This window comes from Delphinus delphis, chromosome 2, assembly GCF_949987515.2.
Source record: "Delphinus delphis chromosome 2, mDelDel1.2, whole genome shotgun sequence".
Lineage (NCBI taxonomy): Eukaryota > Metazoa > Chordata > Mammalia > Artiodactyla > Delphinidae > Delphinus > Delphinus delphis.
The window spans coordinates 26,956,219-26,969,537 of NC_082684.1; the positions used below are offsets into that span (position 1 = coordinate 26,956,219).

General features: G+C 39.8%; 1 protein-coding gene across 3 annotated transcripts in view; it reads right to left on the minus strand.

Annotated features, from left to right (window-relative positions):
- Positions 1-397: 397 nt before the first annotated feature.
- Positions 398-13,319, minus strand: part of GPATCH2L (G-patch domain containing 2 like) — a 66,356-nt gene continuing 53,434 nt past the window's right edge. For all 3 annotated transcript variants that reach the window (XM_060004147.1, XM_060004145.1, XM_060004148.1), the window contains exon 10: positions 398-8,769. In XM_060004147.1, the coding sequence (XP_059860130.1) occupies positions 8,609-8,769 (161 nt within the window). In that variant the 3' untranslated portion in view covers positions 398-8,608. The remainder of the gene's footprint in view (positions 8,770-13,319) is intronic.

Below are 13,319 nucleotides of genomic sequence, written 5' to 3' on the forward strand. Positions count from 1 at the left end.
TGTAGCACTTTGAGGGTCCTCGCTCTGTGGGAGACCTCAGATCTCCCTGCCTTGAGCAGACCCTGCTTTACCTCCTGCACGCAGCATCACAGTCATCGTGACAGAGACTCAAGGAGACCAGCTCTCAGCAGATACCTTCAGGGTGAAAGCTGGCTTTCATCTTACTTGCCTCCCAAGTTTCGAGCTTTCACATCCCTTTTTGACCTCTACAGATTCTTTCATTTCTTTCCACTGCTTTGTGCATTTAGAAAGATGTTTTTTGACCCTCAATGATCAATGATAAAACTAAACCCAAAAGTAAAAGTATTCAGTAAGTTATCAGGATAAAAAATTAGCATATAAAAATCAACAGCCTTCACATATAAGAACAATAACAAAGTAGAAGACATAATGGCAGAGAAAACCCCATTTACTAGCAACAAAGATTAAATACTTAGGGATAAACTTAACAAGAAACACAAACCTATACAAAGAAAATTTTAAAACAGTCTTTAAAAGGCACAAAAATAGACTTGAACAGTAGAAATACATCCCCTGTTCTTGGATAGGATGACTCAACACTGTAAAGATGCCATTTTTCTCTAAGTTAGTTAATAAATGTAATACGATCTCAATAAAAATATCAACACACTTTTTTAAAATGGAGTTACGCCAGTTGACACTAAAGTTTATATAGAAAAACAAACATGTAAGAATAGCCAGAAAAACACTGAAAAAGAGAAATTATGAGGGAACTAGCTCTCCCAGACATTAAAACATACTGTGTTTAAGGAGTTCATCTCTCCCCAGTAGAAGCTAAACTTTCCAGATAACCTCATTCTCACTTCCTGCAGTTAGGATATAGGCACCTGACAATCAGATCCACCTATCCCAGATTTTAAATCAGAAACTAGTGATGTAAAGAAGCCAGAAACACACCGTCCCTTATGGTGAGGGTGGAGCCCCTACATAGAGTTCCAAAGGCAGCATGCAGTGATGTGGAAAATCAAGTTCCACTTTATTATTAGTGGGGAGAATGCCTGAGACTCCAATGAAGTTTTCTGATAAAGTAAGCTCCGACATGGCACCCAAGGTCAAAAAGAGGTGAGGAAATGGGTCTGTCTCTCCCCTAAACTCAAACTCAAATCCTACCAACAGCAGCAAGTAAAAACCTGAAGCAAGTACTACATGGCGGGTAGCCTTCTTATATGTAGAAGTGGGCCCAGGCCTCCTTACCAGCCCAACACCCTGGAAAGGAGAAAGCAGAAAAGGGACCACACTTCAGCCTGACTCTTCATGAAGAACAATTCCACCCACTAGTAAATAGGGGCTATCCATCATAGAAACTGACTAGTGTGGTTAGCAATTCTTCCTACTTCAGTGGGCTTGAAGGAGGAGCAAAGAGAAGTGAGGAAAGGAGCAGACACCTTGAGTTGGCTTTCCTAGTTTACGGTAATTATCAATGAATGGAAGTGCTTCACTCCCATCTGTGCTTTAAGCCAGCACATCAAGGCGGCATGGCAAAGGAACTCACTAGCACATGGGTATTGATGAAGTAATGGAGGGGAGGGCAGAGGCAGACATTCAGTCTGCATTGGACTGACCTACTGACCACTCTGCCTGAGAGGCTGAGAAAGCAGGAGAAAGATCAGGAGAGCAGGGTCAGAAGAGTCAGAATTCCAGAAAGGAAGCAGTTGTATGGTATCAAGACATAAAAATCAACCTAAGGACTAAATTTTGGCAACCAGAAGTCACTGGTGAACCGAGCAAGAACAATCTTAATAGCGGCGAGCGTAGCGGCCAGGTTCTAGCGTATCGGCTCTCAGCCTCGGCTGCATGTTGGCTGAATGTCTTTGCTTTAAAAAGATTGTCCCACTACCCCATTCTCCTGTGATTGGCTTGTGGTTCAGTCAAGAGAACTAGGGTTTTTAAAAATCTCCCCAGATGATCCTGGTGTGCAGCCAGGGTTAAAAACTACTGCTTCAGTGAATTGAGAATTAATAGACAAAGTACAGGGAAGAACAGTATTTAGTGCTAGTCAAGGGGTTCAAAGGGTTGAGGAAAGGCATTTTTGTTTGAAGGGGAGTCTTTGAATGTGTTTAAATGCAAAGCCATATGTGTCAGGAGTGAGAAGCTGTATTGAGCAAGGCATCTGATCAAGGGAGAGGACCTTGAGTGTAAGAAAAGGGATTTGTTAGGGGGAGGACAGGAATTTCCAAGACAAAGAGGTGAGGAAGGGTGTATGTGAAGGTGTGTAAGCGGAGTTTCCCCATCTAATGCTCTATTATCTGTTAGGGGAGAGGTGAGATTAGCTGCTGGGGTTGAGAGAAGGTGGGGACTGAAAGGGTTTAAAATGGCCAGTTTGCAATAGCTGCTAACAATAGGTGGGAGGTTGAGCAAGATAAATATTTAGAGCAATTCAAATTGTCGCCATGATTTTGGGGTAGCAGATTTTCATGGAGAAATACATGGCCCACTGGGAGGAGCAAGGTGTAGAGTCTATATGTAGTGAAACGGGTTGATTTAAGTCAGTCACCAAGGCTACTTATAAGTTCTCTGATATTTTCTTCCCTTTTTCAGTTAAACATTTGAATGAGGGATCTGCAAGGATCAGAACTCACTTCTAGCGAAAGAAAACATTATTTTCATAATTTACATCTTAAAATTTTTTATATTCCCACACCTTGATAATATCTAGTAACGCTAACATTTTTGGCCAGAGGTACTTTCAAATGGTTTTCAAGACGGAAAAGAAAAATTATGTGGTGCTTTAAAAGACTACAAAAATTGAAAGGAGAGCTAAGCAGTCTATACATGTGTATTAATCATGTTTTATATTTCCAATATATTATGATGTTTTGACATCTTAAAAAAACTTTCTGGATGGGGAAAGATGACCCGTCTCAGGGCTGGCCGGTTCTTAGAGCCGGCAAAGGACTCAGCCTGCAGCATGCTTTTGATGTGCAAACTAACCACGTCTGATGGAGCCACACCTCCTCCACCTGGCCTGCACACCCCAGGACACAGTCATCCCAGGGCCAGGCACCAGGCAACTGGAGCCCACACTGTAGCCCTAAGGCCCTGGAATTATTCACTAGCCATGCCTAAACTGTTCTCCCTGCCCTGCTTTGCCAAGAAAATCCTGATCATGGCTCTGGCCTAAACCTATCACTTGTTCCCGTCTTCTGCCTCCTGACCCAAGCTTGGTGTTTGTCCTGTGGCCCTGCATGGCAAACCGTGCCTCCTGTTTCTAGGGGAACTGTAACATTAGACTTTTCTTTCAATGGCACTGACCTTTCCGCGTCATCAGTCACCTTTATAAATAAAAATCCAGGCACGAAACATGAGCATCTGAGGAAATGATACTAGAGAACTCCTCCGTAGCCACACATATTCCAAGAGAAATTTGGTTCATAGGCTTTAGTAATAAAGTAGGGCCTAGGCCAATTCACACAAATAAAATCTAAAGAAAAAATGACCATACCACCACTTCAAAGCTTTAAGATTAGAGTACTGTCTTCTGAAACACTGAATCGTAAGTCAGACGATGAAAAAATACAACATGTTGTTACTACTGGTTCCCAACCCCTGCGGAATCACTAGTTGAAAATGTAAAACAAAGACAGTAAGGTGTGATTAAGTGGGATCACTGAAAATTGATTTTTACATGCTCTGAAGTACTGAGATTAATTCCCAGCAAAAGATTACCAATAATTCAACAGGTATTTATTACACAATAGCTATGTACTCAGGGTGTTTTTTTCTTCCAATTATTTTCTTCATTTTTGTGAGCCATACTTAAAGACTTCATCATTATGAAAATATATGACATTTTCCCATGAAACTAAGATGTAACGAACAGATATCATAAAATCACGGGTGGCAGTATCTTACACAAATGTTTTACTGTCGGTTATGAAAATCAATGATCACTCACAGACTAAAAATCCATTGTTATACTTTAATCCACTTTTAAAAGGTTGTTTCTATCCATCTAAAAATGGCCTCAATGGCATTTTTCTCCACATCATCCTTTCTCAATATTTCCAGGAGATCTTTCAGGAACTTGAGGGAAAAAGTATGGGAAATAAAGACATTTAACAGTTTCTGCAAAGAACCATATACAAAACATCTCCATACTTATGGAGTAAAGTATAAGAGCACCTCAGAGCTTGGGGGGGGGACACCAGTATATTAAAACACTTCTTTTTAACTGTGGCAAAGCCTGCGGTTCTTAAACATCATTGTGCATCGTTCTTAAACATCAAGTCCCCTGGAGGGCTGGTAAAAGACCCCTGGGCCTCACCCTCAGAGTTTCTGATTCAGCAGATCTGCGGTGGGCGGAGAATGTATGCATGCTGTTGATCTCGGGGCCCTAGCAGCCCTGCTCTAAGCATCTCTTTCTCTTCCCCTTGCCTTCCCAGTCTGAACCTTGCCAAGATTCCTTTCCTTGGTGAACATCTTCAGGATCTGCCCCATTCTTCAATACTGTGCTTGGAAAATTTTTTTCCCCCACATTTGACAATTTTACCAAGTGCAGTGCAGGGCAGTGGCAGGAAAACTTCTTCTTTTGGCCATAAGTTTGTTTTGCTGGGCTTGTTAAAAACCTTCTAATCCACACTCTTCGGCAAGATCACTCAATTTCCTTTGTTTCTTTTCCATGTTGCTATTTCCAGGCATTTGATGTTCATCTGTTTCGTGATCTTGATGTTCATCTGTTTCGTGATCTTAATGAAAGCATGTGTGGGCCACTTGTGTTTAGTGCTAATAGCAGAACCCACCAATTTCCTCACTTTTTTTCCTCTGTGCCAGTTTTCTCAAGGGGTAGGAACCCAACCTGATTGCTGTCACTATCAGTAACTACACTAACTGTCACAACTGGAGAGGGAGATAAGGAAATACTGACAAGTAAAATGGGCAGCTGAAACATTAGCAAAGGAAGCAGCTGACAGCAAGAGCAAACCGCTTCTGCCACCCCTCCCACCATCCCATGAACCATGATACAGCCTATAAGCTATGCCCCCAACTAGACTGTATCTACTGCTGCTAGAGAAAGCCACTCTGTTCTCATCCCAGCTCAGATAAGGTTCACCAAATATACAGAATGCTGAATACGGCTAATGCTGTATTTTTACACAGCTTAATCCCCAGGAAATACAAAAGCTTGTGGCTCAGAATCGTGGTAGTGAAGCCAAAATAAAGCAAAGGCTTGAAATGAATCAGGCATCCCCAGGAGCCTTTTCCTAGAGCCGAAGTGGAGAACCCATCACACCAGCAATGACAGTGCCACCTAGCTCCTTCCTCACGTGACACTCTGAGACTCGTTCACCTCTAAATGACTCACTGCTATGATAACTCTGCTCCTGTACTTTTAGCATCAGAACTTGCTATGCTGTGATCTAGACTGCATTTCTGGTTCCAAAGTAGAGATATGTCAGATTCACCTATTTGGGATTCACAAGTAGTTTAAATTACCTCTCCTAGGTATTGAGCTTTACTTAGCAAAGGATGCCATAAGCATCACAGATTAAGAAGCTTTATTTCAGCTTTTGGTCATTTTGCTGCCAAAATGGCCTCATTTGCAGCCTGTTTCTATAGCCCAGCAAAACTTTGTCACCTGAAATTTCCAATTGCATTTGATTTCTAAAGAATTCAAGGCTAAATGAGGCCTATTTATCGAGAACACACCACTCAATAAAGATCATACTCTGCCCCTCCAAACTCGGCACCATGTAAACAGCTATTAATTAACTCTTCTGAACAGTTCTTACCAAAAAGCAACACAAGTTTTGATGCAAATGAAGTTGTTCCCTTTAAAATACTGCACCTGAAAAATAATCTCAAATTCCCTTAAACCCGTAAGCAAAACTATCCTTTATGAATGATGCTCATGCAAGTACATAATGTTTTCGCCCATTGTGAAAAATACCCAAGATTAGGATTTAGACAAGCAGACTGGACAGCAAGCTGGGATAAATCAGAATCCTGAAATTAGGAAGAACTGTGGAACTCTGCTTCGGTTATTACTTTTGAGCAGATCAAACACAAGTGAGCTCAATGATTATCCTCAAAAGAAGCCAAGCTATAATTTTTTTTCAACAGATTTCAAAACCCGATTTTGAAATTATACCTTTTGTTGAAAGGTAACAGATTTCTCTTAATTTATGACATTATACACTTTGCCATATAAAAAGGAAATTTAAAATTTAAGATTCAAAATACACTTGATACTAAGAGTATTCCTCTGGAATTGACTCATATAAAAAACAAGCAGAATAAGTCGGTGAATAATTCTGTAAGCATGCTCATGCAGCAGCTTAAAATAAGGAGCACAATTTACAACCCTGTATTGGAAGAATATTTGTGTGCTTAATGGCTATTCTCTTAGGCAATTAATTTTCTCTCCTAGTTATTACAGATATGGCATTTTGGGTTGCTCCCCATTGAAAGTATTCAAAATATGTAGGAAAGCTTGAACAAGAAAGATGATAAACATTCTGTTTATCTGGCATACTGTTTCAAAAATATGAGTCTCAGAGTGACTCAGGTCTATCAATGACAACCCAAAGATTATAACCCAGGGCCAAGAAAGTCTGTAAGTCTGGGATTTTAGTCTTGACTTGATTATGAGATTTGGGGCAAGTCACTAAGACTGTTCTTGACTCTATAAAATGGTAGCAATCACCTACCTTTACATCATAGATGTTTAAAAGGTAAATAAAGTTGTACATACAAGTGATTTTTAATCACAGGTAGAAAGGAGAATTATTAGGCTACATGTCATGAAGAAAAAGATGCTACCCGAACTACAGAGGTCTTAACAGGCGATGATCACAGGACTGATCTCTGAATGAGCCATGGAGCTTAGTGCAAAGAAAATAAAATTATTATGTTCATGAATTTCTCCCTTAAATCCAACAAATTATGTTAGAAATGTGTGCCTCGGGACACTATTGGGACTAGGTAAGAATGCACATATTACAACAAAAAGATACCTTCATCACTAAAACAACTGAGTAGAACCACTTTATATTCAACAGACATTATGTTTTCTATTCTGCTACGGGTGCAGCCATAGGAAGGGAAGTACACTCGCGACTGCACAAGAATCTGGGTGGCTCCCAGGGATGCTGGGCTGGCTTTAGCACTACTCCTCATGCCGTAATCTCCACCCACCCCTCCCTCCACCATATTCCTTGTTGTGGACAACTGCCATGTTCTCAGTCTTACATTAAGTACTATGTAAACTTAGCTTCCAGTACCCCTTTCCCACCAGATTCACACCCACACCACTGACAAGGACATTCTGGCGCTACCACTGATAAGGACAACAATTTTTAAAGGAACACGACAGAGCGGCCCACCATTAAATTGTGTGTGAGAAAGGACAACTGCGCTTCAGGGAAAGAAAGGAGGCTCTGTCCTAGCAGGTGCAGGGGTGGGAGTTCCTCTAGAATGTCACAAGAGCGGCGGACACTTGAGAATGGCTTCTGTGTATCTCAGAGTAAAAGCATTCAATTTGTACAAAAAAGGGCCCTTCTGCCAACCAGGTCCCTCAACGAGAGACAATCTTGATAATACTTTTTTAGAAAGGGTGGCTTTTCTTCAGAAGCTCTACGCAGTCACTTATTCCTCATTTTGACAAAGGAGCATCCAACTTGAGGCATGGCTGTATATATAACTCTTCATGCAGCTGAGCCGTCATAAACATACCAAGTATAAAGGTATGTCAAAAAGACATTTTTCCTCCCCAAAGTATGGCCTCAAAAAGCCATTATTATAATAGAGTATGAATTTCTGCTACAGGTTATTGACCTATAATACTAACAATAAAAGTCTTGTTTAGTACATAAAGGCTTACACCGCAACATGAAGTATTAAGACACAATCCACTGTTTTAAGTTTGCTGTACACCTAAAGCACCTTCTTCATGACACCGATCTGTATGTGTATATATATAGGTCCTCTTTCAGTAGAACACAGACTTTGGAGATGAGGCAAAGTACAACGCAGCTGCTGGCGATTCCAACAGGACATCTAGAAAAATGGAGTAAGCTTCCAAGGCCCATGCTGCTGGTAGTCTTTTCTGAGGCTCCAAATTGAGTACTTGGTGGATTTATCTTATTGGCACTCTGCCTGAATCAAGACCAGGCTCAAAGGCAAGCCTTATCTCCTGCAAACAATTCCACACACAGATCTTAAATCTGTGTTTAACTTTGTCTGGAACTGGCTGCAAATTTGGAACTTCCTCAAATGGTATTAAAAGCTCTACACAAAAAATATGCAAAAGCAGTTACTAGTTCTTCAAGAAAAAAGACATACCTGCAAAACAGCAACAGCTCTGTAAACAGAGCTGTAGGTAACTGCTGGGACAGCAATAGCAATGTAACAAATAGAGCATAGGATGACCTTTTTTAAAAAAATTGCTGTCCTAATATTTTACAATTAAAAAAAAAGATTTTCACAATATGATTTTCTAAGAGAAAGAGTCCACTTCTTTGAAGAGGAGTCAGTCCCGGTGGCGAAAGGACTGGGAACATCAATTAAGATATGCAAGACAATATAATACAAAGTCTAATATTTGTTTCAGCAACATCTAGTCGGCTCTTGGTGGGTGAAATTCTGCTGTCTAGCCGTATCCAGGGCTCTTTTCTTGTGGCATTTTAAAAAATGTAGCTGCAGTTGAGTCAGTGGTTTTCTCTGCAGCAGAGGTCCTGACCAACCACTCAGAGTTCGGAGATTTGGGGGCCTGTGATGCTGGTATGGTTGGCTCCACTGCATCCGTGTGAACTGGTAAGGGTGTTACAATAAAAGTAAGGAGGAAAAAAGTCAAAAGGAGACAAATTAGAATGAGAGAGATGTCAACACAAAACTTTCTTAATTCTTATACTTTATGTCCTATTAAACCAAGTGGCCACATAAAGTTTCTTTTTTTTTTTAAACCAAAAAATAAAGGCAAGATTTAGGTAAGATAAGTATTGTATTTCTCCACCTCAGAAAATGGGTTTAACTGAACAAATGAATAAATTCAGTAGTACAAATTCATAATGTAGTAATAATCACTTATTAAGCATTTATGTGCCAGGCACTGTACTGTGTAAACGACGTATACTTATAATCTTATTTCTTAATGCAAACTCTTAGAAGTAGGTATCATCATCTCCATTTCCTGGATCAGAAAACTAAGGCATAGAGAAAGCGGATAATTTGTTCAGGGACACAACTGGGCTGGTTAAGTAGCAAGACTCAAACTCATATACTGGACTCCAAGCCCTCTGCTCTTTCTACAACATCCTATGCCTCCAATATGACGGTGTCACCAATAAATACTGAATAATAAGGCAAATGGTAGAAAAATCACACACCAAGCCCATGGTTTTTCAACAAGCACATTAAGACATTCTGGACAGGATAATCATTGCTTGTGCAGGGCTGTCCTATTTTTTTTAGGACACTTACCATTCTGGACCCTGTCCCTGAATGCCAAAAGCATTCCCCAGTCATTGTGACAACGAAACACTGTCCTCACATCTCCAAATGCCCCCTGAGCAGAGCAGTACAAACCACCATCATACCCCCACTGTTGAAAACAAATATAGACACTAAAATAGAGCAAAATGTTAAAAAGTTTCGCTTTTATCCTGTTACAATAATTCCATTCCTAGGAATACAACCTAGAAAAGTAATTTTCAAATTATGTGTCACAAAATCAATGTAGTGGGTCATGACCAATACTTTTTTTTTCTTAATGAAAAAGATTAGATTATATCATAGTGCACCCAAGGGTTTATTTCAGATTTACAGGTACACCCAACATTCAAACATAAATTTCAGAAAGAAAAAAAAAAAAAAAACCTTGAAAGCTATTAACTCCATGGCACATATACAAGAGTTTTTAGAGGGTAGTGGATTTCAAACATTTTGGAAACTCAACCATAGCAGCAAGAAATACATCTGACATCACCACCCAAATCTCTCTCTCTCTCTCTATTTCTCACACACATGTGCTCATTCACTCCTATTTAAGTGAAAATAAATTTCATAAAACTATAACTACCATTACTAGATGCTCACCAACCATGGTGAAAAAACTGTCCTAGATTCTTGGCTTGTTACCTTTTTGAGGAGTCCTATCCAAAGAAGAGGAATTAGACTATGGAAACTGTACAATCTGCTTCTCTGGATACATTTCCTTCAGAAAATGAGAACTTTCTTTGTGATCTCACGGACACAGCAGTTACAGAGAAACCCTGCTCCTTAGAAATTGCAAGGGCCCCTTCTCCAAGAACTGGGTCTTGGTGCTCCAGCCGGGTGTCAGGCCTGAGCCTCTGAGGTGGGAGAGCTGAGATCAGGACAATGGTCCACCAGAGACCTCCCGGCCACTTGTAATATCAATCGGTGAGAGCTCTCCAAGAGATCTCCGTCTCAACTCTAAGAACCAGCTCCACTCAACGACCAGCAAGCTCCAGTGCTGGATACCCCATGCCAAACAACTAGCAAGACAGGAACACAACCCCACCCATTAGCAGTGAGGCTGCCTAAAATCATAATAAGGTCACAAACACACGACCAGACATGGTCCTGCCCACCAGAAAGACAAGATCCAGCCTCATCCATCAGAACACAGGCACCAGTCCCCTCCAGCAGGAAGCCTACACATCCCACGGAGCCAACATTACCCACTGGCGGCAGACACCAAAAACAATGGAAAATACAAACCTGCAGACTGTGAAGAGAAGACCCAAAAAACTCAGTAAGTTAAGCAAAATGAGAAGACAGAGAAATACACAGCAGATGAAGAAGCAAGGTAAAACCCACCAGACCAAACAAATGAAGAGGAAATAGGCAGTCTACCTCAAAAAGAATTCAGAGTAATGACAGTAAAGATGATAGAAAATCCTGGAAACAGAATGGAGAAAATAAAAGAAATGTTTAACGAGAACCTAGAAGAACTAAAGAGCAAACAAACAATGATAAACAACACAATAAATGAAATTAAAAATTCTCTAGAAGAAATCAATAGCAGAATAACTGAGGCCAAAGAACAGATAGTGACCTGGAAGATAAAATAGTGGAAATAACTACCACAGAGGAGAATAAAGAAAAAAGAATGAAAAGAATTGAGGACAGTCTCAGAGACCTCTGGGACAACATTAAATGCACCAACATTTGAATTATAGGGGGTCCCAGAAGAAGAGAAAAAGAAAGGGAGAAAATACTTGAAAAGATTATAGTTGAAAACTTCTCTAATATGGGAAAGGAAATAGTCAATCAAGTCCAGGAAGTGCAGGAGTCCCATACAGGATAAATCCAAGGAGAAACATGCCAAGACACATATAAATCAAACTATCAAAAATTAAATACAAAGAAAAAATATTAAAAGCAGCAAGGGAAAAGCAACAAATAACATATAAGGGAATCCCCATAAGGTTAACAGCTGATCATTCAGCAGAAACTCTGCAAGGCAGAAGGGTGTGGTAGGACATATTTAAAGTGATGAAAGGGAAAAAACCTACAACCAAGATTACTCTACCCAGAAAGGATCTCATTCAGATTCGATGGAGAAATTAAAACCTTTACAGACATGCAGAAGCTAAGAGAATTCAGCACCACCAAACCAGCTCTACAACAAATGCTAAAGGAACTTCTCTAGGCAGGAAACACAAGAGAATGGAAAAACTTACAAAAACAAACCCAAAACAATTCAGAAAATGGTAACAGGAACATACATATCGATAATTACTTTAAATGTAAATGGATTAAATGTTCCAACTAAAAGACAAAGACTTGCTGAATGGATACAAAAACAAGACCCATATATACGCTGTCTACAAGAAACCCACTTCAGACCTAGGGACACATACAGACTGAAAATGAGAGGATGGAAAAAGATATTCCATGCAAATGGAAATCAAAAGAAAGCTAGGGGGCTTCCCTGGTGGCGCAGGGGCTGAGAGTCCGCCTGTCGATGCAGGGGACACAGGTTCGTGCCCCGGTCTGAGAAGATCCCACATGCCGCGGAGTGGCTGAGCCCGTGAGCCATGGCCGCTGAGCCTATGTGTCCGGAGCCTGTGCTCCACAGCGGGAGAGGCCACAACAGTGAGAGGCCTGTGTACCGCAAAAAAAACAAAACAAAACAAAAACCAAAAAAACAAACAAAAAAAAGAAAGCTAGAGTAGCAATTCTCATATCAGACAAACTAGAGTTTAAAATAAAGACTATTACAAGAGACAAAGAAGAACACTACATAATGATCAAGGAATCAATCCAAGAAGAAGATATAAAAATTGTAAATATTTACGCACCCAACATAGGAGCACCTCAATACATAAGGCAAATGCTAACAGCCATAAAAGGGGAAAGCAACAGTAACACAATCACAGTAGGGGACTTTAACACCCCACTTTCATGAACGGGCAGATCATCCAAAATGAAAATAAATAATTAAACACAAGCTATAAATGACACATTAAACAAGATGGACTTAATTGATATTTATAGGACGTTCCATCCAAAAACAGAATACACTTTCTTCTCAAGTGCTCATGGAACATTCTCCAGGATAGATCATATCTTGGGTCACAAATCAAGCCTTGGTAAATTTAAGAAAACTGAAATCGTATCAAGTATCTTTTCTGACCACAATGCTATGAGACTAGATATCAATTACAGGAAAAAAACTTTAAAAATGCAAACACAAGGAGGCTAAACAATACGCTACTAAATAACCAAGAGATGACTAAAGAAATCAAAGAGGAAATCAAAAAAACTTAGAAACAAATAACAATGAAAACACGACAACCCAAAACCTATGGGATGCAGCAAAAGCAGTTCTAAGAGAGAAGTTTATAGCAATACAATCCTACATCAAGAAACAAGAAACATCTCAAATAAACAACCTAACCTTACACCTAAAGCAAATAGAGAAAGAAGAACAAAAAAACCCCAAAGTTAGCAGAAGGAAAGAAATCATAAAGATCAGTTCAGAAATAAATGAAAAAGAAATGAAGGAAACGATAGCAAAGATCAATAAAACTAAAAGCTGGTTCTTTGAGAAGATAAAATTAATAAACCATTAGCCAGATTCATGAAGAAAAAAAGGGAAAAGACTCAAATCAACAGAATTAGAAATGAAAAAGGAGAAGTAACAACTGACACTGCAGAAATACATGAGAGATTACTGCAAGCAACTCTATGACAAAAAAATGGACAACCTGGAAGAAATGGACAAATTCTTAGAAAAGCACAATTTCCAAGGCTGAACCAGGAAGAAATAGAAACTATAAACAGACCAATCACAAGCACTGAAATTGAAACTGTGATTAAAAATCTTCCAACAA